Raw genomic sequence first — 27335 nt, 5'->3', positions numbered from 1 at the left:
TATCAGGCCTCTACACTGTCAACCTTCAATTTCCCATTTGGTACCTAATGTTGTTCAAAGAAAAAAAAAAAAGGAAACAACATTTCATAGCCATAACTCGTCGATTCCCTTGGGCAGAGTTTGTCGATATTTCATCTCTTGTCTCGGAGTGGTTAATCTGGCAAGCTCAAAACAAACTAATTGTGTTCCCATCATCGATTATATATTACAGAGTAAATACTTCTTTTTTTTTTTCACAGGGAAGTGTCTGCACAGCTTTCAGGACGAAAAACCCTCTCTAAGTGATACCCCAAACATTGCCTATTCTTATAGATTGCAACATTCGAATAGTGACTGAGACATGAGAAGAAGTGGTTTAGAAAGAAAGACCGGTTCACAGTGCTTTCACAGACGTAATGCAGGTCTACGAGAGCTGAAAATAACATCAAATATGAGACACCATTCATTCAGCATGAGACATTTGTGTGTGGACTCTGCTTTTCATTGTATTTAGAAGAAGACAGCACCCATGTCAAAAGCAAGCCGGTTAAAAAGGTAAAAGCAACTGAAAAAAGTGAACAAACCAGTTTTTTTTTTTACCACATTCCTTCATATTGAACAGCACATAAGGCGATACTGTCAAAAATGTAATCCTTGACATTAGCTGTATATCGGTCACCCTTCGAGATTCGCATCAAGCGCATAGCAACGCAAGTTAAAGCTCATATAGTTATCCTACAGCGAAGCATACTGCTCTATCAATTTGAAAAACATCTTCATAGGTTGGTTTGAAAAAAATGGAGCAGTGGGAACTAGGTTATGAATGGGTTATTGCAATAGAAGATAGAAATCAGATTTTATTTTGACTATGGATTAAGCATATAATTTTCTCAACACAAGATGGCCGACTTTGTTGCTTGTATCTTGTATCAAGCGGGTTTAGGAGTTGTAGTTTTCCACTTTGGAACCAGTAAGAGGAAACAGGCTTTCAGGCTATTCTTTTTGCATTTTTATACTCAGAAGACTCAAAAGTCCTTTGTTACAATCCCAGTTCATATCAGTAAAAACAGAGCAACATGTTAAAGGCAGGACAATAAAAGCCTGAAGTCAACATGTTCACACACATCCAGTGTGCGAACATGTGGAGTTACACGTGCACAAAAATAAAATGCAGAGGCAAAAACAAAATTAGTGATTAAATCACTCTGACCTAAGAAGCCACTAAAAGTTCCAAACATTTCTAAAGCCGCCCAACCTGTTGCTTGATGCTGTATAAAAAATTGGCACACTCTAACAAGGAGGCGCAGGTTAATAAGCCAATGATGAATCTAATATCAAAACGTTGAAAATAACAGACTCCAAGTTTGTGAGTGGCTTTTTTTCGCAGTGGGTGAAATGGCAGAGGACGAAAAATATTATATTTATATATATAAAATAAAAGAGATGTAAGCCAGACTTCCCCCCCCTCATGACAGACCTATCGCTCTCCTCCTCTAGGCCTCTGCCTTCTTTTTGTTCTTCTTCAGGAAGGACGGAGTGCGGAACTTCTTCTTCTTTTTGGAGGGAGATTTGCTGGGGGACTCGTCGCCGTCCTCCTCGCCGGGCTCCTCCCCTTCCGCCGCCGCCGCATCCGTCACTACCGCATCCGTCACTACCGCATCCGTCACTACCGCATCCGTCGCCGCCTCCTCCTCCGGCGCAGCCACCGTTTCTGTGGCAACCGGGGCGGGGGCGGAGTCTTCGGCTTCCGGGAGTGCGGGGGCGGCGTCGGAGGGGTCGTCCGGGGTCAGGTCGGGCAGGGTCTGTCGGAGGGTGGCGCCGTCGCTCTCGTCCTTGGAGGTGGGATCCGGGAGGGACTCTGTGATTGGTGGGAAGGAGGTCGAGGGGAGGGGCTAGTCAGTGGGTGGATAGAGTTGACATGTCTGCGGGATGGGCCTTCACCTTGACTGCTATGATTATTATTATTGACCGCAGGAATTAACGTAGCCACATTGATACAACATTGCCAGACAATTAACACACTGAATGCCCAAAAAAGAATTTGCGCCCTTGAATAATTAGAGAAGATACATTTTTTTAAAAAGCTATGAACAGGCAAGTTTCAAAATTATTACAATGTACCAACAAACGTATTAAAAGAAAACGTCGTTTTTTTACCTTCAAAAAGCTAAGAAAGAAGTTAAAATATAACCTGTAGAATAGATGGTTCACAAACATTCAACTATCCTACGCTAAGCATTCACAGGAACCCAATGCTCAGGGATGACAAAAAAGCCAACGCTAACTTCATAAACATCCACCGAAATCCCCTGAGAGCCATTAAATCATTTCCTCCGGGATCAATAAACTCATCTTTTTTTTTCATCTTATTTTTCATAAGGATAAGATTGCCATCATTTCTCACATGCCTCCTTCCCCAACAACCACTCCATCTTATTAAAAAAAAGGCCACAAAACCTCCTTATGTGTAATCACATGTTCACTCCAACTCTTATTTTACCTTCATTTATACAGGCAAATCTTAAGGAGTGCGGTTCTCGTGTTCATTTGCACCCTGTGTAAGAAAGAATAAATACAAGTGTCTAGAAAGATCCAGAAGAACCACAGCAGCAGCAGCAGCAGTAGTAGCGACCTCGATATAAAGACAAGCACAGGTGCATCTGCCTCACAGCCGCGTGATAACCATAGCTTAGGACTTGTATAATAAGCCAGCCAGTCTCACAGTCACACTGTCGCATTTCAGTTTGTTTACCGGAAGCACAGCTATCAAATTAATCTCAGACGTTGAATAATTACAACAATATGCCACGCTCGCGATCGCGCTCTATAGAAACACTTGACATTCAATAAATAACAACTCGGGGGCATTAATAAGCGCTGTGACAACACCATCATTCAACAGGTCCAACAGGGACACCGAACCAAATATGGCAGCGTTTTAATCAGCCACAAACACGACACGCAGTCCGCTGCCCCAAGCCTTGTGAAAAGCACACACTAGCACTCAATAGCGCCAAACAATTATAGCCACTTAGAGCACACGCATGCTAACAGACTCAAAATGTCAACACATCGACGAACACAGAGCATTATCCCTTTGTTTTTAATAGGACACATTGAAGGCATATAATAAACGCCACACAGCCAGGCCTTATGGCTGGTATATCGGAGAGCCATGTTATCAACAGCAGGAATCTGAGCCAAAATACAAGGACTATTAGAAATGCCGCTATGCCTGTAGAGCCCACACTCCAACACTTTGTTTTACCTGGTGAACGACTCATCTGTAAAGAGAGCACACAGAAAACCCAACAACATTTCTGAAAAGGACCCATACATTACCTGTTGTTTCATGACTGATAACATATAGGGTAAGGTGGTTGGTTGTTTGTGTTAGGATAGGTTGTGAGACAGTGGTTGAATGCAGGGTAGGAAGGTTAGCGAACACAGTAAAAGGAGGTTGGATTTATATGCTGAGGGGGGGTTTGTTTCACCTGGCTTTCTCCGCTTCCCTGAGCACCACAGAAGAAGAAGAAACTGTGGTCATTCTTGGCATCACTACCAACGCATATCACAATACAATGTTATGTCTTTCTTTGAACGACTATGTATTTAGTCAAGTAGGTGACTGCGTCAATTAAAGTGGCCAAACATACTAAACAGCCAATAACATTGGGCGTTTGTGTTCACAATTACTTCTGCCGTTGTGTCTTGGTCCTTCTACCGATCACTCCAGGGAGAAGGGAGGTGCTTGTGAAACAAACCCCGCCTCAACAACAATAACCGAGGAACGGGTTCTGGTGTCGTCAGAGAGACTGCCCCCGGGGGATTGGCGGCGGTAGGGCGTCAACACAGCCAATCGGGGGTTAGTAAGAACACAGTCATGCAGTTGGTGTTGGTAGTGGAGGTAGGGGGCGGGGTCAGTACTGAGGCATGGACGTGATAGGTGAGTAGTTGTGGGAGGAAGGGGCGGGGCTAACGGGAGACTCAGATGGGGATTGGACGTACTTACTATGGTAACAGGTACTCTTTTGCTTTTCCATCTCCTGAGTGAGCACGCAGCCACAAAGAAGGAAAAAAAACAAGCACAAGTAGAAACAAATGTCTATGCAGATCAAACCACAGGCACTGCGTTAAGTAAAAAAAAGTGGAAAATGGTAAAAAAAAAGAAAGGAATGGAGAGATTCCATTCCTCAGGGGGAGAACCCGGAAGATGGAGAATGGAAGTGAAAGGGGAAAGGAGATCGTACATCGAAAGGCATGTGTTATAATATTGTTCATATTAGATTACACCCCATGGGTCCTAAATCCTAGATGCTTCCCTCTCTCCCCACTCGTTATCTCTAGCTCGCTGTGCTGTATGATACGAGTTCAAACTAGACTAGTGTTTACATGAACCTTATAACCTTACACAAGAGTCATGGCTCAATTCCAAGAAGATTACATTTAATAACAAAGAATATCTATTTATTTGATATTATTTCTGAGGCCGACCAGCCTTAATGTTAAGAGGCGGATGGCGCTAAGTAAAGGTGTAATCCAACGGTAATAATGACCAAGAGGGAACTGACGGTTACCTCCACTTAATGTTAAGCATCAAGTAAAGTTGCTCTAATATAGATCCCTTACCTATGTGCGCGTCGTCTTCGCTTATTTCTTTGTGCTCTACCTAATTACGGTTTTGCATGAATATCATCCAAAACCCACGACGCCACACAGCTAACCTCTTGGCCGGTTATTACAACAACCACACAAAACGTCACCTCTCAAAAAGAGTCGTTTGGTTAAAAAAATAAAAAACACAACACAAACGCACCGGAACCCCCCCCGACACACGCTGAGACGGACCCCCGAGACCACCCCACGCTCCGCCTGCGTTGTTCTTGTTGTTCACGCTCACTCACAGGCAAAACAACCCAAGCCAAACCTCCAGGCAGCTGGGGGGGGGGGGGGGGAATCCATGCTGTGCCCAGGCCGGGCCATGGCAGCCAGGGTGATCAGAGTGGGCCACGTACCTTCTTCCTCCGCTCGGACCGGGGTGCTGGGTGGAGTGCAGGTGGGGTCCGGTTGCTTGGCCTCCTCCTCTTCCTCAGCGGGGTGCTCTTCGTCTGATGGGGAAGACGAAAATAAACGATCAAACACACATCAACAACATTTATGACGTATAAACATAAGGATGAATTATGAGGGCTTCCAAACATTTCCGTAACCCCGCCGGAAGCAGGCGGGAAAAGAGGCACACAGGGAAGGATTCCTTTGACTTTAGAGATAGTAAAGCCAAAGCAGAACACCCACAACCAACATTCTTTATGTCAATCGGCCAGAAACGTTATTAAAAACAGGCTTTTAATAACGTCACAAAACCAACCAAGCACTAGCCAGACCCAAAAGCACACCGTTTCAAGACTGGACTTGAGGTTAGAAGGAAAAAACGTAAGAAAACCTTTGCTTGTGTCCCGACATGAGATCCCCTTGTTGTTGTTGATGATGTAACACCTTTGTTGTGACACAAACTTGTCCTAAGTTCATTGATCTTGTAGGGCTTCCATGCATCATATATCTCCATACGACCCAATGCATTGTGACCGTCGGTCGAAACAATAAAACCAAGCAAAGACTTCAGGGAGGATTCAAGACAGCATGACGGCGCGCAAGGTCACCGCCTTACGCGCTATCAAACACCACCCCATCAAACACCACAGAGCAGCCCGCCATTAAACCAGCACCACACACCCCCACACCCGACTGGAGGAGGGCTCTGGGTCCCAGTAGAGAGGGGATGAGTTGAATGAGGAGGAGGGCTCTGGGTCCCAGTAGAGAGGGGATGAGTTGAATGAGGAGGAGGGCTCTGGGTCCCAGTAGAGAGGGGATGAGTTGAATGAGGAGCTTGGGAAGGCGGGACGGAAGAGGGAAAGGAGGGTCTGGCTGCTCTAGCAGCAGAAGAGCCCCCCCGTGGGGGCTCTCTCTCTCTCTCTCTCTCTCTGCTGTACCTGGACCCCGGCCGGCCTCAGCGTCAGCCCCCTCTTTCTCCCCCTTCTCCAGCCCGGGCGCCTCCTTGCTCAACGCTCGGAGGACGGCGCAGTGGAACTCCCTCTCGGGGGACTCCGGGACCTCCTCGTCGCCGGGGTCGGCGGTCCCGTCGCCGCGGTTACCGCCGGACGCCGGCTCAGGCTCGACGGGGGTGCGCGCCGAGTCAGAGACGGAGGAGGGGGTGAGCGGAGTCGCTGCGGGCGCGGCAGGCGGCGCGGCGCTCTCTGATTGGGTGGACGATGATGAGGAAGAGGAAGAGGATGATGGTGTACTGACAGACAGCGGGAGGCTGGAGGAGGGTTCTTCTTTTGTCTGTCGGGAGTGTGCGCCGTCACATGCGGTCGACTCCGACTTCGGTTGGTCACCTTTCCCGGGCACTGAGGGGTGTGTGTGTGTGTGTGTGTGTGTGTGTGTGTGTGTGTGTGTGTGTGTGTGTGTGTGTGTGTGTGTGTGTGTGTGTGTGTGTGTGTGTGTGTGTGTGTGTGTGTGTGTGTGTGTGTGTGTGTGTGTGTGTGTGTGTGTGTGTGTGTGTGTGTGTGTGTGTGTGTGTGTGTAAAATAGTAATACGGGGGGTCATCGGGTAACCTTTACCTAGGAATGGCTTTATTCGCAAACCCTTCACATACTAGTGCTTTCGAAAATAAGAAATACAGCAGATGGAATAAAAGACGAAATGATCATCAGAAACAAATAGTAAAATGATAAGGGTGATTCTCTCGAGCGTGATTATGACATGTCAAAGTGCACCCCGATCCATCACATAGGATGTCTCTCTGCGGATTGCGCGTCCCCTTGTGCTCCATTACCTTCGGGGCCTTTCTGCTTGAGCTCCACCTCCTTGCGGTAGGCGTCCAGCTCCTGGTCCGTGAGCCGGTTGAAGGGGTTGGGGCCCTGCTTGTTGATGACGACCCTTGGCTGGTACTCCTTCTCGATGATGGCTTTGGAGGCCGTCACCAGCTCCCCCTGCAGGCCAAGAGGAGACATGACAAAAACAAAGAGCACCAAAGGTTTAACCTGTTTAGGATTTGAAAGATTGTGAAAAGATATTTCTTACATTCTGTAATTCTGTACCGTTTTGCTTTCAGTAGTTTTCCTTTAATCAAAATAATTTGTTATGATCGGTATGTTTTTATTTGCATGATCTAGTATCATGGTGTAACAGAATTAGACCTACCCTTAGACATACATTTACGTACATGGTAGCCTATGTGAAAGAACATACAAAATCACCTCAATTTAACTTGGTTGGGTTAGATAAGGGCAAGGAATACGATTAGTGAATGCCAACCATGCTGTTTCAGGAAAATGTTACGTATTTAGAATAAAGAAAGATTAAAAAAAAATACATTATGACAGGAAAACCATCTCACATAATCCCACCAACAGTTTCCACTTTAAAAATAATAAAAACAAATGTTAATTAGTCCCTGAATCTCAAATCTATTCTTTGCAAATCCTTCAAACCAGGAGGCTATGCTAGGGGTACATCTCACCCGATCCTGAGGTCATTTAATACAATGATCCTGCCTTGTGTCACCAGATCTCCAGTTAGGGTCTGGGGGAACGTAATTCCAGTCACAGTGCGTCGGTCTTCCCAAAAGTTCCCAGATCTACGGTGGTGTTTAAGTTCTGATTATAATCGATGTGAGATGCGTGTTCCAACGGGTGCTATAGAAGTACCTTTCTAAAAGACTTAGCAGGACTATAGGAGCCGCTGGAGCCCTCAAGGCCTTCGATAGTTTCCGTACAGTCGGACCGACGTGCGTCCTGCAATGTAAACCCAGTGGGGGGAGACCCAGCGCTCAGACGCCCACACAATCACAGGTCCTCAGGCCGGCACAAACACATGCACCAGTGTTACTGTTAGTAGTATGGATACCCACGCAAACATACACACACGCTTACACACATATACAACAGATGTCCACACCCACACATATCAACATGTGCGCACACAAACAATTGTAAGTATGATCGCCTGCAGACACACACACATCAAGGTATATCGACACACACACACACACACACACACACACACACACACACACACACACACACACACACACACACACACACACACACACACACACACACACACACACACACACACACACACACACACACTTTTGCGAGGAGCTAATGATCAATGAAAGGTGCGGAAGCAAAAGACTATAATCATGCATTGTTAGTCTAATATCTTGTAGTTGCAGTAGTTTGGTTCACACCAACTTTCTCATCATGCAATGTGCATGTTAAAGCCCTAGAGCTTTAAAGTCCCCCCTGATGCATTTTAAAAGGTGTATGATGTTCAGGCCACAGTCCATCTGTTGCGCATGTATCATCAATGAATGGTGTGTGTATGTGTTGAGCACACCACCAAATAGAGGTACAACATGCAAACTGCACTCCATTGAAAATGCCTTCCAGGTATATAGACAAACTCGCTGTTTGTCAATTACACGGTTTCCCAAGCAAAAGGACAAATCAAATGAGAATCATAGAATTAAATTAAATAATAAGCAGCCATAAAGTAACCGGGGGAAGATGTAGGGATCCTGAACTTGACGGCTAGCATGACGGCTAGCATTACAGCTAGCATGACGGCTAGCATGATGCCACATCGTGCTACTCACCTGCCAGAGAGACACTTTCTGCGGTCAGAGAATAAGGTCAGTTACACTCCTTGCTCTAGGGAGCAACACAGAACACTTTTGTCTGCTGAGCTTTAAGCCACTCTTTATGTTTCTCCAAATGATATTGAATAGGTGATTGTGTACTGGTGAACAGCATTGGTATCCTCAGTTCAAGCCCCCACTCTACTGACTAGAGTATACTATTCATTCAAGCGGTGCGTTATAGGATGTACTGCATATAATGATAGATATTGTATTCAACACAGAAACTAATTCAATTGTAGAATCAGTTTGCTGTCAAAATAAAAATAAAAAAGCAAACTAAAAAGCTTTTCTGAATTCTTGTTATGTCCAAGACGAAAAACAAATAGACACTCAAAGCAAAACCTCAATGGATTGTACCACACTGCAATACATAGTGTTGGGGCGGGACAAAGCACTCTTACAGTCTGTATGGTTGGTCATGGCGGTGGGGCGGGACCTAGCGAACTATAAAAGTCTGCATGGTCGCTTATGTGGTGGGCGGGACCTAGCATCCTGTAAAAGTCTGTATGGTCTCTTATGTAGTGGGCGGGACCTAGCATCCTGTAAAAGTCTGTATGGTCTCTTATGTAGTGGGCGGGACCTAGCATCCTGTAAAAGTCTGTATGCTCTCTTATGTGGTCGGCGGGACCTAGCATCCTGTAAAAGTCTGTATGGTCTCTTATGTAGTGGGCGGGACCTAGCATCCTGTAAAAGTCTGTATGGTCTCTTATGTGGTGGGGCGGGACCTAGCGTACTATAACAGTCTGTATGGTTGGTTATGGTGGTGGGCGGGACCTAGTGTACTCCAATAGTCTGTATGGTTGATTATGTTGGTGGGCGGGACCTAGTGTACTCCAATAGTCTGTATGGTTGATTATGTTGGTGGGCGGGACCTAGCGTACTCTAACGTCTGTATGGTCGGTTATGGTGGTGGGCGGGACCTAGCGTACTCCATCAGTCTGTATGGTCGGTTATGGTGGTGGGCGGGACCTAGCGTACTCCATCAGTCTGTATGGTCGGTTATGGTGGTGGGCGGGACCTAGGGTACTCCAACAGTCTGTATGGTTGGTTATGGTGGTGGGCGGGACCTAGGGTACTCCAATAGTCTGTATGGTTGATTATGTTGGTGGGCGGGACCTAGGGTACTCCAACAGTCTGTATGGTTGGTTATGGTGGTGGGCGGGACCTAGGGTACTCCAACAGTCTGTATGGTTGATTATGTTGGTGGGCGGGAACTAGGGTACTCCAACAGTCTGTATGGTTGGTTATGGTGGTGGGCGGGACCTAGGGTACTCCAACAGTCTGTATGGTTGGTTATGGTGGTGGGCGGGACCTAGGGTACTCCAACAGTCTGTATGGTTGGTTATGGTGGTGGGCGGGACCTAGGGTACTCCAACAGTCTGGATGGTTTGTGGTGGAGACAGGGGGTTAGACTGACCTGGGTGAAGGTGCGCTCAGTCACCGAGCCGGCACACAGGACCTGGGACTGGGGCCCGGCGGTCTTGATGTCCTGCAGGTTCTGGTCTCGAATCTGGGGCACAGAGAGAGGGCGGAGAGGAGAGGATTAATGGAGGAATCTGGAGTAACATGACGTAACGTTAGGAAACATAGAATGAGGAGTCAACACACAGTATCCCCAAAATTAGTTATCGTAGTGCTTTAATTGATCATGATGTTTTTGCATTGCTGTACGTCAGGGGTGGGTCTACCTTGTTCCTCATCTCCAGGACGTCCTTAGAGTTGGTGTTCATGGGGATGAACTGATTGGCTACCGCCGCCTGGCGCTGCCCCTCCTCCTTTGTCCACTGTGGGATCGAGACGCAGTTAAAACAAGGGTCGAGCCAACGGAAAACAGACCCAATATAAACAATAGCACACGTAAAGACAAAACTACTACACAGGCGAGAACAATACAATAAGAGTCATGCTTGATCAAACTGAAATCAGAGAAGGTGACCGTAAAATAACTGAATGGTAAGATGGCCTCTGTCCAGTGTACCAATGATGATGCGCTGAGACTGAATTCAAACTCCAGATAAATAACCATCTAAGATGATGATGACATCTACAACGCACCACAACAACAACAAAACTAAAGTCCTATCTTAAGGAGAGAGGTCCGTCAATATCGTCTCATGGCAAGTTTGAGTTATGATAACTAGACGTATGCCATCTGTCAAACACAGTATCACTTTGCCCATAGGTCATGTTGTATGCTTAGGCCTCCAGGACGAACATAGCCATAACTCCACTCCACTGCGTTACCGACAACCGGTCTTCCCTCATGTTCATCATCATCATCACCATTGATATACTTTAAGATTGTTTAATGAGAGTAATCAATCGGCACACTGAAGGACCAACGGAAAAGATGGAAACGGATGCAAACTTGGTGGAGGGGGTGGGGAAAAGGGGAGGAGGGGTGAGGGACGCCGTGTGGGGGGGATGGCCGATGGAAGATGGAGGCGGGCTTACGGAGCGGGATTGGTCAGTGACGGGGAGGGGGCGGGGCTTGGCAGTGAGCTGGCATCACCAAAGTCATTACCATACAGACGACGAGGACAACACAGATACTGAGCGAGAGCGGGAGAGAGAGAGGGAGGGAGTGAGATTGAAAGAGAGCAAGAGAGCGAGAGAGAGAGAGAGAGAGAGAGTGAGAGAGAGAGAGAGCGAAAGAGGGAGAGAGAGAGAGAGAGAGGCCCCACCCGCTCCGCCAAAGACAACAACATAAAAATGTATTCTATAGTCATCGTTGACCTCCATACATTGTGGACAACCCTACACCTCCTACAGATAAACACACTTGTGTATAGCCGTGTAAAAGCCTCACACACTTTTTATTTGATTGCATTACCAAAAACACTAAAAGAGAATAAACTATTCAAGCTGACTTGGACTTTTTCCTAACGTGCTAATGCTCAGCATTGGGACTGGGATTGGACTGGAAAATAAAATCGATACCAATTTCTAGGACCAATGTAATTGAATGAGCAGCTGTGATAACAAAACAAAACAAGAATGCTGTGCTTCCATGCAGATATTTCCAGACATATTTTAGATGAATCAAGATATACGCCTTAAAGAAACTGTAAATAAGCGCATGGATTCATTCCTTTAGACTTGAAGCTGAGCTGTAAAAGAGCCAAACTAGGAGCTAGATGAAGAGAATTTGAATGACTTGTTTGTAGAGCTTGGAGGGAGGGAGGGAGGGAGGGGGGGAGGAGGAGAGGGTTCGAGTGAGTATGGGGGGGTGAACATAAGACGCTTAATACTCACTGAGTAAGAGCCTCACATCACAACACAACACTTCCTACTATCCCAACAAGAAAGGTCAAAGGTCAACGTCATTTGCCTGGCTTCAGATAGATCCACACGTGCGACTGGATGATATGTCATACCTCGAGGAGGGGGGGGGGGGGGATCATAGACAATTTAAAACTGGAAATTAAATGAAGCAAACCGAAATGTACGGTATAGGAGCGGTTGCGGGGGGTTTATTTGGGGGGATGGCAGTTGGGGAGGTTTGCTCTCGGGCGCGAGTTAGAGAGCTGAAGGGACCCCACGTAGAGGTCATGGCTTAACACCGGCTGCTCCTATTGGCTGCTGCTGTACGACGCACAGCATGTCCAACGTGTGTCGTGTGTTAGGTGCAATTATGCACACTTTGGGGGACAATAACTTCATTTAGGAATCGCCATTTCTAACGTAAAATACTGTCAGGTCAAAAGGTGCAGTGTGTAGAATGGATTGGCACCCAGCGAATTATCCCGGTAAAATAAGAACTGTTGTGTTTTGTTACCCTAGAATGAGCCCTTTAAATTAATTAGGGGGCGGGTCTTGGTCCACAGAGCGCCATTTTTCTTAAGTAGCCGAGAATAAACAGCCCTAGAGAGAATGCGTTTATGAAGCTGTGTTTTGGGCAGAGCTGTAGGAAGGCAGGCGGTCGCTATTCCCATCGCTAGGAAAAGTGTGTTGACTGATTTGATTGAGCTCTGTTGTTTAAAAATTGTATAATGAGCGATTTTGTATATGAAATGTGCTTCACACTGTTGCGTTAATCTATAAGTGTAGGAGAAGTTGAACCGTCTTTCAGACTACCTCTTATAGCGGGGAAGGTGAGCCTGCTCCGTCCGTTCACCAAAATATCTAATGGAGTACTAATGGAGTTTTAATCCGAGTTTAAAACCGTGTAGTGAATGCTAGTTTGCAGTTACGGGGGATGTGATGATTAAGTGGGTGTGGGTCCTTTAACACATCCATGTTTTGGAGGTTTGTTTTTCGAGGTTGATTCCCTGTTCGATAACTCAAAGTAGTTATCTCTGCCATTTCCTACAACATCTAGTGTCAATGGTGACAAAGATAACCGATTGTGTTGGGTTCAACTCATTTATTCCTTAGTTAGCTGCTACTACATTCTACACACTGAACGTTTAAGACGGAGGGGGTTTTCTTAATTACCCTAGATTCACTTGCATACACTACTTTTACGTTTTTTTCTCACTGTATTAACTTCTTTACAAAACGGCAACATTAAGATGCGTAGACAAAAGACATTGACATGTACGACTATCAGTGACTAAAAGTGGTGGGTGGGGGAGGGGGGGGGGTCTTGCACACATGCAACAATAACACGGCTGACGTCTGGTGACATCCGCCTGCACAGTGACGGGCCCGGGCCACGCCTCCTGCGGTTAGCGCCTCTGGGGGAAAACTACAACACCCACAATGCATTTCACTGCATCTCATGCAACATCAAGAGCATGCGCTGGGGGCGGCAACTGGAGTGGCATCTTGAAGCTTTAGGAGGGGAGAGCTATTTATCTAATCTATTAACCTATCCTACTATGTATATCCAATTTATAGGAGATTAGAGAGGGTAAATATATCACTATGACTGCTTTGTTGGAAATAAAGATCTTCAAATGTAAACAAAGTCGCAAAGACTCTAAGAAATGTCCAAAAATACTTCAGACAGTGCAGTGTCCGTGTGGAACCGAATTAGCATCCACGCTACGCTAACATTCTCCGAGAGTCTCAGAATGCCATCCCCAACGCGACCCGTGCATATACACCGCACCAAGGGAGCGGCGCGGATATATACACACACACAGACACACAGACACACAGACACACACACACACACACACACACACACACACACACACACACACACACACACACACACACACAGACACATCTATGTCAACCAAGAGCACTCTACAGTAGGATTGGAACAGTAAAGGTTGAGGGACAGACCAAGCAGTTGGTAATACAGCTCGGCACGCAGACACCGGACGAGAGCGACTGCAGCAAGGGTTTGACGTGATCGTGTGTTATGTTCGTCCACACCTTAGCCTTCGCCTTGGGGCTGCTGGCGCTGTCGGCCCCTTCCTCGCTCAGCGGGGGGGCGGCGGGCCGCTGGCCACGCTGGAAGCTGTGCTTCAGCGGGGAGCGCGTGCCTGAGTCACTGTCCTCCCCGTAGGAGTAGGAGCCCGCGTGGGAGTGGGCGTGGGGAGGCAGCTCGGTGGCATCGCTGTACTTTTTGCCCTTGCCCTGCAGGGCGGGGCAGCGGTAGGGGTAGCCGGTCCGGTAGCCCTGGGGACCGAGAGGACACACACACACACACAGAGGGGACACGTCGTCGGGCTCGTCAAACGGGTCAGGGTCGATCAAAACATTCTGTCGTGCTGGTCGCCTCGGGTTGAGGCTGTCGAGAGGGGTCACGCTACCACAGTCGAAACCGACCAAATGTGGTGTAGGCGGACCCCTGGGGAGGGTGCTAGGTTTGTTTGGTTCCTACCAGGTTGTCCAGCATCCTCATGAGGGCCTCAAACTCCTGCTCCCCGACCTGCCACTTGGGGTGCGTGGAGGTCCCGTCGCCCGGCGTCTCTGGGACGCGCGGCCGCTGCTTGTACTTCCCCGGGTCCAGCATCACCAGATTGTCTGGACCCCCAGCGCTGGCCAGGGTCCGCACCTGGAGGGAGAGAGAGAGACACACACATTGGGAGAGAGAGAGTGAGATACAAGGAGGGACAGTGAGAGAGAGCAGAGATAGAGAGTGACAGATGGGGTGAGACACACACACACACACACACACACACACACACACACACACACACACACACACACACACACACACACACACACACACACACACACACACACACACACACACACACACACACACACACACGGAGAGAGAGAGAGAGAGAGAGAGAGAGACAAACACACACACACAGAGGGAGAGAAAGAGAAATACAACGAGAGAAAGAGAGGCAGAGAGAGAGACAGACAGACAGACGGGCAGGGAGATAGACATACACACAGAGACAAACAAAAATCAAAAATAACAGACAGACAAACAAAGAAAAAACATAGAAAGATAAAAGTCAGTCTGTTCAGTACAGCGATCCCAAAACACACACACACAGCTTTAAGATCAGGCAGAACAAGCGTGCGTGCCCTGAAAAGAATAGAGGAGGGGTGTGACCGTGTTTACCTGGATCTCACAGGCGGTGATCAGGTTGTGGATGTAGTAGAAAGCCTCTTCCACCGTCTCCCCTACGGCCACCAGGCCATGGTTCCTCAGGATCAGCACCTGAACAGGGTCACAGAGAGTTTGTGTGGTTGGTGATGAAAATGATTGATTTATACTGTTCAATAATTGTATCAGAAGACCGCAACAGAAGTGTTGTGCTGTTAAGACTCAAACACACACACACACACACACACACACACACACACACACACACACACACACACACACACACACACACACACACACACACACACACACACACACACACACACACACACACACACACACACACACACACACACCTCATCATCACACACACACCTCCCCCCCATTACCTTGCTGGTGGGCCCCAGGTTCTTCTGGATGAGGACGCTCTCGTCCTGGTCCACCAGGATGCCGTGGTAGTCGTGGTAGGCCACCTCGCCCAGGGACAGGGCCTCCGGGGAGATGGGCAGCAGGCCGCACTTCATGGCCGACACCTGTGGACGCCAGGTGAGCCACCGTGAGCAGTCTGGGACCAGCAACCATCCACATCACTTCATCGCTTTTGTTTACATTCTTGGGAGGGGGCCTTGATGCATAAATGCTCTGACGGCCCAGTTATGGTTCCACGTTGACGCACCGCAATGATCACGCAGGCGCTATGCCGTAGTCGTGATCCGTTTTGGTTCTGCGTCAGGTTTTAGTGAGCGGACCAATCACAGTCCTTGCTGCTGCGCCGCCTTGACACAAGGTTACTATTTTTGGGAGGCGCACGTCAGACCCTTGCGATGGATGCAAGAAGGGTCCGCAAGGACGTAATGGGTCAGTGAACCCCTTGCGTTGCGTCGATGTGGAACCCTAAATTAGCCTTTAGATAGAATTGGCCCAACTAAGTGGTTTTGACTCTATTGGTAACAAATGTCTTAGGGTAGCCAGGAGATATGGTTACACTGGTTTGATCCCCCAGACTGGTGTTAACCTTAAACCCACTACCAGCAGAGAGGGTGGGGACCGCGTCACGTCCAGCGTGCTCCTTACCGCGGCGCCCGCTGAGCTGTGGATGTGCACGATGCACTTGATGTCGGGTCTGGAGGAGTAGATGGCCGAGTGCAGCGTGAAGCCGGCCTGGTTGACGCCCAGGTTGGTGCTCCCCCGGTCCACGATCTCCCCCTGCACGTTCACCTTCACCTGGGACACGGCAACGGAGGGAGGTTAGAGATCTCCCCTCCAGACACAGGCCAGAGTGTGTTCTTGCCAGAGAGTGGTGATTGAGAGAGTGAGCGTGTTTGTGTGTGTCTGTGTCTGTGTCTGTGTGTGTGTGTGTGTGTGCGTGTGTTCTGAATGCAAGTTTAGCGATGTGATGTGACGCATTAACATTTTTCAAGATTGCAAATGAAAATGTTGAGTCAAGAGGAGTGAAATGTACCATCTACAAAAATTACTATTTTTGAAGTATTGTAAAAAATCCTTACCAGACTGGAAGCAGTGACTTCACTGTACAGAAGCCCAAAGGGGACAATCAGAAAGTTGTCCTGGTCCGAGTTGACCCTGACCTAAAAAGATCAAGCAGGATTAGATGAGGTTTGATGAGGTGATCTAGATTTCAAAGATCATCTAGAAGATCTAGTTAACCTTCAAATGTCCCCCTTTCATAAATCAATTACACACTGCTCGAGTGAAATGCAACGCTAAACCTTCGCAAACAAAACCTTCCAACACCAACGCTGGACCAAGCGCTTCAAAACTAACCAAAAACATAAATCTCTTTAAAACCCTGCAGACTACATCAGTCCGTCGTCTGTGTGAGGCCTTGCTGATGAGGACCGGTCTGACTCACTGTGAGGTGGTTGTAGATGAGCTGGGACCAGTTGAACAGGTCGGTGAGCCGGTAGAAGGCGGCCAGCTTGCAGCGCAGCAGCTTCTCGCCCTTGTCATATGAGATGGAGTCAGAGCCCCGGAGGTCGTTCACCGGGGTCACCATGCCCAGGCCTGACAGGAGGAGGAGGAGGAGGAGGAGGAGGAGGAGGAGGAGGAGGAGGAGGGGGACGAGGCGGAGGAGGAGGAGGAGGAGGAGGAAGAGGAAGAGGAGAATATGAGAGGAGAGGGTCAACAAACCGAGGAGCAGATCATTATGCATCGGGTCTCCTACTCATATGTCATAGAACATGCATCACGGATGTTCTCAAGGTTATAACACACAAAACAACATTGCTATTTGTGTTTCACTTTGACACCCTCTGTCAAACAAACACTAGTCAACGCTCCTGTACATCATGAACATAAAAAAGCCAGTCCCTTGTATGGAACACATATTAGTCAACATTTCAACATGCATATACATTAATAATCGACATGAAGAGAAACGCCATTCAGCCCGTGAGGCAGGTCGGGGGGGGACTCACTCATGTTAAGCGCGGCCATGCCTCCCTGGGGGGCCGCGGGGTACATGGAGGGCATGCTGGTGGTCATGAAGTCGGCGATCTGCTGCAGGGCCAGCAGGCTGGTGGGGGTCTTGCCCGTCTTCATCTGGTCCTGGATCATGGTCTCCAGCTCATCGCAGAACGCCTGCAGACGGATCAAAACGGAGTCAGGCACAGGCACAGGCGCCGCGGACATCCAAGAGCGGCGAAGAAGAGCGCACACGAGAGGAAGCCAACTGCCGTGCGGTTGCGGTTTGAGTGTCGTCCCCTCCTCTACACACGCCTACACTTGGCTATCCTTGGCTCAGCTGCCTCTTCCACTCCATGTTATTTCTTTTAAGGGCAGGTCACATGACACATCACGTGGGCGGGGCATAGAGCGAGAATACACAGGGCTAGTTCTAGCAGATAGCTGAAGGGTTAACTATTGGCTGACAGCTGATACTGTAATGTGTTACACTGATCTGGACACACCACTGGTAACCTTGATGCGTACATAATCCCACATTGATCCTATTTTCAAACGCTGCATTCCAATAGTCGTTCTTTGCTGATGTTCATTTGATAGAAACAGTGGACAACTAACTGCATATACCTAAAAATATCATCGTCTAAATGCTCAGCTGTCCATTGAGCTAGAACCCTCTGGCTCCTCCTAGTGGACAAACATGTTGAGAAGATCTTTTTCCTATTTACAGCAGTAGCACAAACAAGGGAAAAGGGACCTGTATAACTCGTCATGTCCAATTCATTGTTAAATACGTTTTGTGACTAAATATTGTTATCCTTTCTCATTTTTGACCCTCATGTACAAAAATGTTGAGACACAACTTCATGGAGGATCATCATGTTCATAGTCAAAACATACTTGCATGCGAGTTTACCTCTGTGTGTGGCTTGCGTGTGCGTATGCGTGTGCGTATGCATTGTTTGTGTGCTCATGCGTGTGTGTGTGTGTGTGCTTATGAGTGTGCGTATGCATTGTTTGTGCGCTCATGCGTCTGTGTGTGTGCTTATGAGGGTGCTTATGCTTGTCTGTGTGTGTGTGCTTATGCATGTGCCCGTGTGTGTGTGTGTGTGTGTGTGTGTGTGTGTGTGTGTGTGTGTGTGTGTGTGTCTGTGTGCTTATGCGTGTGCCCGTGTGCCCGTGTGTGTGTGTGTGTGTGCCCGTGTGTGTGTGTGTGTGTGTGTGTGTGTGTGCCCGTGTGTGTGCGTGTGTGTGTGTGTGTGTGTGTGTGTGCTTATGCGTGTGCTGGTGCGTGTGCGCGCCCCACCCACCGGACTCTGCAGGATCATGGAGACCCTCTTGCGCTGCTCCATCATGTTGAAGTCCTGCCTCAGGTCTGGGGCCATGTTCCTCTCCCGCTGGTACTCAGGGCTGCTCTCGTCCACCCGGTCGAAGTAGCGCTCCTTGTGGGGGGCCGTGGGTGGGGGGGCCGTCACCACCCCTGCGCCTGAATCGCCGTTCATCCTGGACTCACCTCCTGCGGGGGGAGGGGGAGGGGGAGGGGGAGGGGGAGGGGGAGGAGAGAAGGGGGGGGGTTACAGTTTTGAAAAAGTCGTGCTGCACGCTTTTCGAACCGGACCTTGGGGTACCACATCATATTAGATTGAAGTTATATCGATTTATTACACGGCTCTTCTCAATGCCGTGGAACACTCCGTTCACTCGCATGGGCCCTTCACAACTTCCGGCAGTGAATTATATTTGATAATTCACCGTTGCTAAGTATAATTGACCGCCGTCAAGGGAAAAAAATGATTTTTTTGCCTCTAATGACGTCTTTGGTATCACTCCGCAAGTAGTCCGGAACCTTGGGAACCCCATTGTCTTCGGTTGCTGAGCGACGTCAACGGCAGACTATTTCTCTGCTGATCAGCACTACGAATGATGGTTACAAATAAATTGTAAAAAGACACACCATGAAGTTATTTTTTCGTTTAGGCAAGTAGCCGTGTAATAAGCGGGATAATGTATAGAACGACGCCGGTTGTCGAAAATAAGTTTTCCATCAGAAAACAATTCAGTTGAATGCTAACATTTTATACTGTATGTCATTTGGTGGACACTTTGTGATGAATAAGGCACCAATCTCCTCATCTATTTAAGTGGAGGAATTTGGATGGAAGCCAAAAAAAGTGTAATACCATGAGTGCATGCAAAGGTTGCCCCACTGCCCCAGTGTGACTCCAACCAGGGCAGTGTTAACCCATGCTCAACCAGTTGAGCAACACAAAAATAAATAGGACAAAGAAGGAAGTAGATAGAAGTACTAGTGCATGACGTGCTCTGCATACACATCCTTGAGCATCAGCCGCCCCCTCTCCAACGGTTCAGAGGTTATGTTAAATAGCTGCATCTGACTATACACAGTTAAGTGGAAGGCGGGGGGAGGGGTTATTGGGGTTATTGTTTTTATTGTTGTTATATATTTATTACTAATATTTCTTACTGTATTCTATTTATTTATTTTAAAAAAAGCACTGAACAAGATCTGCACCTTAATTTCGTTGTGTAAATACATTGTATTTAACCCAATGACAAATAAAGATTCTATTCTATATTGACATATGCTAAGCTTGCCTGCTTGTGCTATTCTACACAGTTGAACACTAGCAAATAGGACTTTGTATTGACGTGTGTGAGTGAGTGAGTGAGTGAGTGAGTGAGTGAGTGAGTGAGTGAGTGAGTGAGTGAGTGAGTGAGTGAGTGAGTGAGTGAGTGAGTGAGTGAGTGAGTGAGTGAGTGAGTGAGTGAGTGAGTGAGTGAGTGAGTGAGTGAGTGAGTGAGTGAGTGAGTGAGTGAGTGAGTGAGTGAGTGAGTGAGTGAGTGAGTGAGTGAGGTGAGTGAGTGAGACATAATACGATAAAAGAAAGTAAGAAATGGAGAACAATAAGGAAACTATTAGAAACTAATAGGAAACTATGCAAAGGGAAGCATCTATAATCAATCTCGTATGATCATTGATTCATTCCATTAACCACCTACTCTCCTGTACCCGTACACCCTGTCACCTAATGGTACCACTCAATCAGGCTTCTCAAAGGCAAGGCGTGTCCGGAAGAGAGGAAGTGGTCAGCGGGGATGAGAGGCCCCTGGGAGCCCGAGCCCAGAGCTGTCTGACGGACAGTGAGAGAGGCTTCCTCGAGGTAACCCAGTAGATACTGTAGAAGTGCATGTTGAGTGAGCTAGACAACACCCTCCCCTGACTTCGACTCTACTTCCTGTCCTGCCACTCTCAGGACAGAGGGATTGGTATTGATGACCTGTTCCCCCCTCTGTTGATTTCCTGTGGCTCAAACCCCTCCAGAAGGGGTGAAATCACAAAGTCCTCCGCACCCGACAGCGGAGGCCCGGACGAGGTGGAAAGGGACACTGAGACACCGCCTGTGTTTTCCTCACAGGAAACAGGATGACATTTTGGATACAAACCCAGGGCTATGGGTGATCCCAGTTGTATCATGTTCACGCCAGGACTGCCTGAAACAAGAAGCCAACAGCCCAATTTTGTGGACTCTAAATTGCCGTGATTGGAGTGGTACTCACCCTTATTCAGACAATGGACTACAGTGTGTAGATAGACCATTACTTAAAAAATAGCTCAAACTGTCCCCTCCGCTTCCATGACAACTGAGAGTCAAACTCAAAAGCATGTGACCGCGAACACAACACAAATCGTCCTCTCAGTGTGTACTTAGTTAGATAGAGTTTTTAATACTCTGTATGATGTTATTGGATGATAATGCGAGATCATTTCTCAATTCAATCATATCTATTTCTCTCTTAATCTAAATCCAAAAACATTAAATCGACACCTTTGGTACTGGCAAATAGCTTTAGTCACGGATAAAAAGTAAACGTGTTCACACTGCAACAATGACCATCTTAACTCCTCGATTTGTCTTGACACCTTCATAACGTAACCAACACGTTATTGCTAATTTTACACTAGAAATGGGCTCCGATCCCAAACGTGGGCAGTGGGCACCAGCTCACGTTTTCCTCGATTGAAGAAATTCCAGATTGTTGCCATGGAAGTCGAAGCACCGAGGAACACTTCCATCTTAGAAACCACACAGGGGCCCTCTTCATCCACAATAAATCCACTTTGATTCGGCTCACTGGCATCTTCCTTCTGTCTCTTCCTTTGAAACATCTCGTAATAAATTGGGTTAAAGTATAGGCAGTGAAAAACGACTACAGGAGACGGCTGTACTGGGCCTTCCCTCCAACAGTTCTGGTGTGGAGTGGCCTGCACCAGACCGCTGCCCAGGGCCTGTCCTCAAACAGATCTGGTGTTGAAGAGCCCCCATGTTTTGTTCCAGCCAACTGGGTCATTAGTTACGCTTCAATGCATCAACAGAGATGGACCTTAGTACGGTTGCCAAACGTGCTCATTAATAAACCAACCCTCAACCCCGTACTCCGTTATGAATAAGATATTGTTTTGCTTTTCACAGAATAACTTTTTCCCGATACGTTTTCCTGCGGGCACAAGACAAGATAATGCAATTACCAGAATGAAGTCAGCTTTTTGCCACTAGGCAGAATCCACAAACGAGGAGATTGTAATGTTTCGTCAACGATTCTTATTCTGTCCGCCTGACTCTGCACTTACAGACATTGAGTCTGGAGCTTTACTTTTAGTTTTGCAAGTAAGAGAGTGACTTAGAGCCTCAAATCAAAGCTCCTCCCAGCAGATACATACATTGAATGGAGGATGTAGTTTAATTAAACAAAATGTACATTAAACATTCACCATTAAGTGTGTGAACTGTGATAACCCTTACTGTACAGTAATTTGATAACGTTAGATAACGTGTTTGTTCATAAATAGGCTTTAGTTATCAAGTTAAAATCATCAAACATTTAGAATTTATATATTTCCAACCATAGATTACAATTTTATAGCAGAAATGTCATACAACTTTTGGAGATCTTGCCTAAACATTGAATACAGGAGCATTAGACGAGCCTCATAGTTCGCATTTGCAAGAGCATAGGTTACCAACAATATGAGCACATCCCAACATTAGACAATTACAGGAGGTTGCAGAGCTATGGGGTAACAGGATATACTCCATTCTTCCTTTTTGTTGAAGCTATGCTTATTGAAAACCACATACTGTCATATTTAAAATACATGTTGATGAGCAACGTGTTAAAATGTGGAGGAAGATAGGACCGCTCCGATCGATCACTATGGAAACTAAACTCATTACCATGGAAACTGGAGATGGTCTTCAGCCATGACTGTTATGTAAGCACAGCTGATCGTATAGCTCAAGCCAGTCTGTGTGGAAACATGCACTTTTTAAAAACAGCAAATCAGCACACATGTAGTTAGACATCATTTACAGATAGGAGAACATTTTATATGTAATGTTATAATCTTGACCTTTAATCAATATTATGGCCATGCATCATATGCTTTATCCAATTATAGATAATAGAATGCACATGCATTGGTCCAACCATTATAGAATAATGCAGCAATTATACAGAATATAAAATATGTGTGATTTTCCAACCACAAGAAGTAATTATTGAACCAGCATGACTTGTGCATGGAAATAAAGGAAGAGTTTGCAAACCAGTTGCCTGTGCCAAAAAAAAACTCTGAATTCATGACATTCGCTCTAGTACAAAGGGTCATCTGGAGGGAGAACTGAATATTTAAACATAGTGGATGTCGATGGCCACTCAAAGTGGAACCATGAACCAGGATAAACAAGTACCAATGTTAGTAGCATGGTTACTTTGAAATGCCATGCTGCTGATCTAGATCGGTTCCACTGATTATCAGCTCTGCCCAGGTTTCCCTCTCCCCACATGACGTGCAGAACGGCAAGCCAAACTTCAGGCTTCAAAATGTCCCTACGAAGAACCAATGGATGACATCATCGACGCAACAACCACACCCATGTTTTGATAAAGTCTGCGATCCAACTGATGTTCCGACCAGACCGACCTCGAGGAACATCAACAACCTATATACTCGGCCAGCTGTAAGCATTACGTCAGGGCAGATAACACCCATTTCTTTCTAACCCCAGTTTGGGAACAACACCAGTGGCCCTGTGGCCTAGCCTGTTGTACCATCCTATGCAACCAGGCAGTTCCGTCAAGTAGACAGTAACATATACAGAAAGTACGACATTGAAGAGGGCCAAAAGGTCACCAGGTCAGGACCATAAGCAAGCAGAAACAACACGCTTCATTGAAATTTCCTATATTCAATACAGAAAAAAAAAAGAAATACCCAACAGCTGGTTCCAGCGACAAGTTTAGTCGTGTACGAAAGTAAATATGCAAATACTGTAGATGAAGTGTTTTTTTTTTGCTATTGCTCCTTTGGTGGCAATAATAATGCCTCCGATTCATACAGTAATTAAAAGAGAATTGGGGAATGTGTTGTTCACTGAATAGACAATATCCAATAAGTAAGTTTGTGACTTAGTTTTCAATTTTTTGTTCTTTTCGTTTATGATGATGTTTGGTCATTGATAGAAGCAGGCACCTTGCTCAAAGACGCCTACATGTAGCGTGCAAAGATTGGGTTCGAAAACAAAACAATTCAACTGGGAGTAGAACCCTTCACCAAAATCATGTTAACTTTCTTAAAGATCGTAGTAAGGGCAAATATATGTATAGATAAGCTAAGCAGCAACAACACCAAACTAACAAATCTGTACATAAAGATATTATGTGGATGTATGGAGGTACAGTCTGCTTTTCTCTTTCTTTCTCAGTTTTGCCTTTGAATGGAATTTCCCTGTTGCCTCTGGAGACTGGCGCCGTGATTAAAATGGTCGTCTCAACAACAGTGTGCTCTCATGAAAATATGTACAGACAAAGAAGAAAATCCTCAATCATCGATTTAGCTTGCTCCAAAAATATGCCAGTCTAGCAGACACCCATGGAAGCACCACAAAAAAGCCTTTAAATACCAAAACAGTACAGCATTCTGACTTTTCTATGAGGCTGTGGGTCACTGTCTCTATGGGTTTAATGACGTCTTCGGTTATTCAAGGGACGGCCAATCCAGCGAGGGTCTTATATCTCAAAGCCGGACGCATTGGATGTCATTTCAGGGCAAGAGTATCCCACAAGCAGCCTGCTGTTTATTGTGGGTGTGTGCATGTACGAGTGGGTCGCGTGCGTTTAATAGCCAACCCACACTGTTGACCAAGTGACGGAGGGGAAAGGAATGCATCTAGTGGCCTTTTAGCGATGTGCAGCAGGGTGCTCGTTATCTGTGTGTCTGTGTTACCCCGGTGCAAAGTGAAGGAGCCTGTACATCGTCTACCGAAACAATAGATCATATTACTGAGAATCTAATATCACTGCAGTTTCCAATTACTTTGATTCATTAAATAAAGCCTGTTCTTATGAAGAACACCACCTCCAACCCTGGATTGTAAACTAAAGACTTAACCAAAGAGGGTTAGGAATCAATGGAAGTAAAGCAGGAGAAAAGGGATCGCAATGGAGAGTATGTAATAATTGAGTAATTAGGGTTTGGGTTATGACACAGCATACTAATACTCCAGCTTCTATTTGAAACAGAGTGGACTGCACCTTTAGAGTGGTTACGATCAATATGGAGCCGCACCGCAAGAGGAAGACCATACGAAGGCCCTGATGGTCACTGTGTGAGCGGGCCGTCTCTGGGAAGAGAAGGGAGGGGATGGCAGGCCAGTGGCCTCCTCATGCCTTTATACCGGCTGATGGCTCTCTCCATCGATCTAGCTCTCTGCGTGTGTGTGGCCAGCACAGATCAATCATGTTTCATATGTCTCTCCCAGCCCAGTGATTGACCAATAGAGTCTTATCTTTGGTACCATACTTGTCCATTTGAATAATTCCCACCACATTTTTCCTTTGGTCAGCAGAAATGCTACATGAGATTCATTCAACTAATGTTTAATCCTCATTTAAACAGCAAAACAAGACACAAAAGACAGAACAAACCTTGGTGTATCCATAATACAGCCACTACTCAAATGTTTCTCAGACAATGTAATCTTATGGATTGATTATGTTGAGCAAAGCAAAAGGATGGGTTTGGTCCTTGCTTTAACAATTATTTGAACAACGGCGTCTTCGAAGGCTTGTCTATTTGCCCATTCCTAAAGAGGCGAGACCATCAGCAAAACAACATGGTGTTTTCTTATCTTTTTGCTGCAGATTTCAGCAACGACAAAAACACAAGTATGATCTAATACAACAAGGGAATAACTGTTTCAGCTCCTCCTGAGCTAATGTGCTGTGGCAGAGGAGAGGTCAAAGATTGTGGCTGATGGTGTTTGCATGCAGGGAGGGTGGTAGTATAGAGTAATATAGGCCTAGTGCCGGTGAACCAAAGGCAGTTGAAATAAGGAACACATTTCCATCTGCACTGCAGTCAAGGGAGTGGACGAAGGGTCCACTAACCCCCCCACCCCCATACAGTGTGTGTGAGTCAGGGGGTTATGGACTCCCGCCAAACAACCCCCACGCCCAATAGGACAGGAAGTTACCTTCCCATACAAAAACACAGATAGACGGACCGACTCGTATATTGGTGGCTAGGGTTGTAGTCAAACTATGCTAATCCTCGGATAGCGAGGGGGGAGGGGCTTTACGATTGCATTTACAGGACATGTACATTAGTCGGAGGACTTAACAGTTTACAGTCCATGTAATACACACTATGGCCTAAACAAGTGATGCACCAAATGGCCAAGAGGAAAGACGATAACCAATGACGACCTATGATGAACATTTTTTGGAAACATTCCAAGGGTTTCATTATAGTGACTTCTTAATATGTAGGGCTACAAAGACGTGGGATCTATCCACACCAGCCAATAGGACAGCCTATGGGTAATAGGGGGCTTTTGCAATAACGTTCAAAGCTAGCGTAAAACTCGTCCATTTGCTACAACAAGCAAGACCTGGGCATACTATATATATATACACACACACATATCTTCAGACATAGCGATGAGTCAGCGTCATCGATAGTGACGTTCTCCCATTTTAACTATTTAAAGCACGACGAGCGATCACCAGCTGAGTGTAACCACAACTAACCGATCGACCCCACCATCCATGATCCAGTCCTATGACCAGGAGCTGAACCACCGAGGTCAACAGCGACCACATCCTAGGCTGACTTTAGAGGGAAACGGTAACTAGACCGTTATTAAAGTGTTAGTTAACGCTGCATTAACTAAGGTCAGTTAACGTACCCTCAGTGTTACCGGGAACACACGGACAGACACCAGCTTGAAAGCAAAAGTACCATAGAAAGAGCACGCGCACACACACACACACACACACACACACACACACACACACACACACACACACACACACACACACACACACACACACACACACACACACACACAAACACACACACACAAACACACACGCCCCTCTGCAGACTCCATGGATCGCAGAGCACCGTTAGCATTAGCAACGTAGCTAGCGGGCTTGCTATCCGGAGCAACCACAAAGAAAACAGACCGTAATAACTCATAACCTCGTTATTACATTCACACTACTGCACGTATTGTTCGTGAGATCGTACACTGCATTGTTGAATTCAATACGTACCAACTTGTCGCTGGAACAATACAATAAAAACAATGCTCCGCGAAGATGCCAGGCGATTTCACTATTTTATCCCCTACTGATAATAAGGGGGATCCTCGCCTCTACTCGCACCGCCCATCCAC

General features: G+C 46.6%; 1 protein-coding gene across 6 annotated transcripts; it reads right to left on the bottom strand.

The window, feature by feature from the left end:
- Positions 1-213: 213 nt before the first annotated feature.
- add1 (adducin 1 (alpha)) lies at positions 214-27335 on the bottom strand. Of its 6 annotated transcripts, XM_056577980.1 has the most exons (17): positions 27214-27331; positions 18885-19090; positions 17589-17751; positions 17024-17175; positions 16659-16739; positions 16225-16374; positions 15540-15683; positions 15166-15264; positions 14467-14640; positions 14016-14261; positions 10376-10471; positions 10105-10197; positions 6816-6972; positions 4995-5087; positions 3248-3263; positions 2480-2533; positions 1749-1837 (listed from the first exon to the last, which is right to left on the bottom strand). In XM_056577980.1, the coding sequence occupies exons 2-16, from the start codon at positions 19074-19076 to the stop codon at positions 2482-2484; spliced, it is 1908 nt and encodes a 635-aa protein (XP_056433955.1). In that variant the 5' UTR covers positions 19077-19090; positions 27214-27331; the 3' UTR covers positions 1749-1837; positions 2480-2481. The 6 variants fall into 6 exon arrangements, with proteins under 6 accessions (XP_056433956.1, XP_056433954.1, XP_056433955.1 ...); XM_056577981.1 differs by lacking the exons at positions 2480-2533; positions 3248-3263 and adding an exon at positions 3992-4025 and having other exon boundaries at positions 214-1837; XM_056577983.1 differs by lacking the exons at positions 1749-1837; positions 3248-3263 and adding an exon at positions 3992-4025 and having other exon boundaries at positions 2518-2533.

The sequence above is a fragment of the Gadus chalcogrammus genome, chromosome 19 (assembly GCF_026213295.1).
Source record: "Gadus chalcogrammus isolate NIFS_2021 chromosome 19, NIFS_Gcha_1.0, whole genome shotgun sequence".
Taxonomy (NCBI): domain Eukaryota; kingdom Metazoa; phylum Chordata; class Actinopteri; order Gadiformes; family Gadidae; genus Gadus; species Gadus chalcogrammus.
This window is presented reverse-complemented; position numbering and strand designations above follow the sequence as displayed.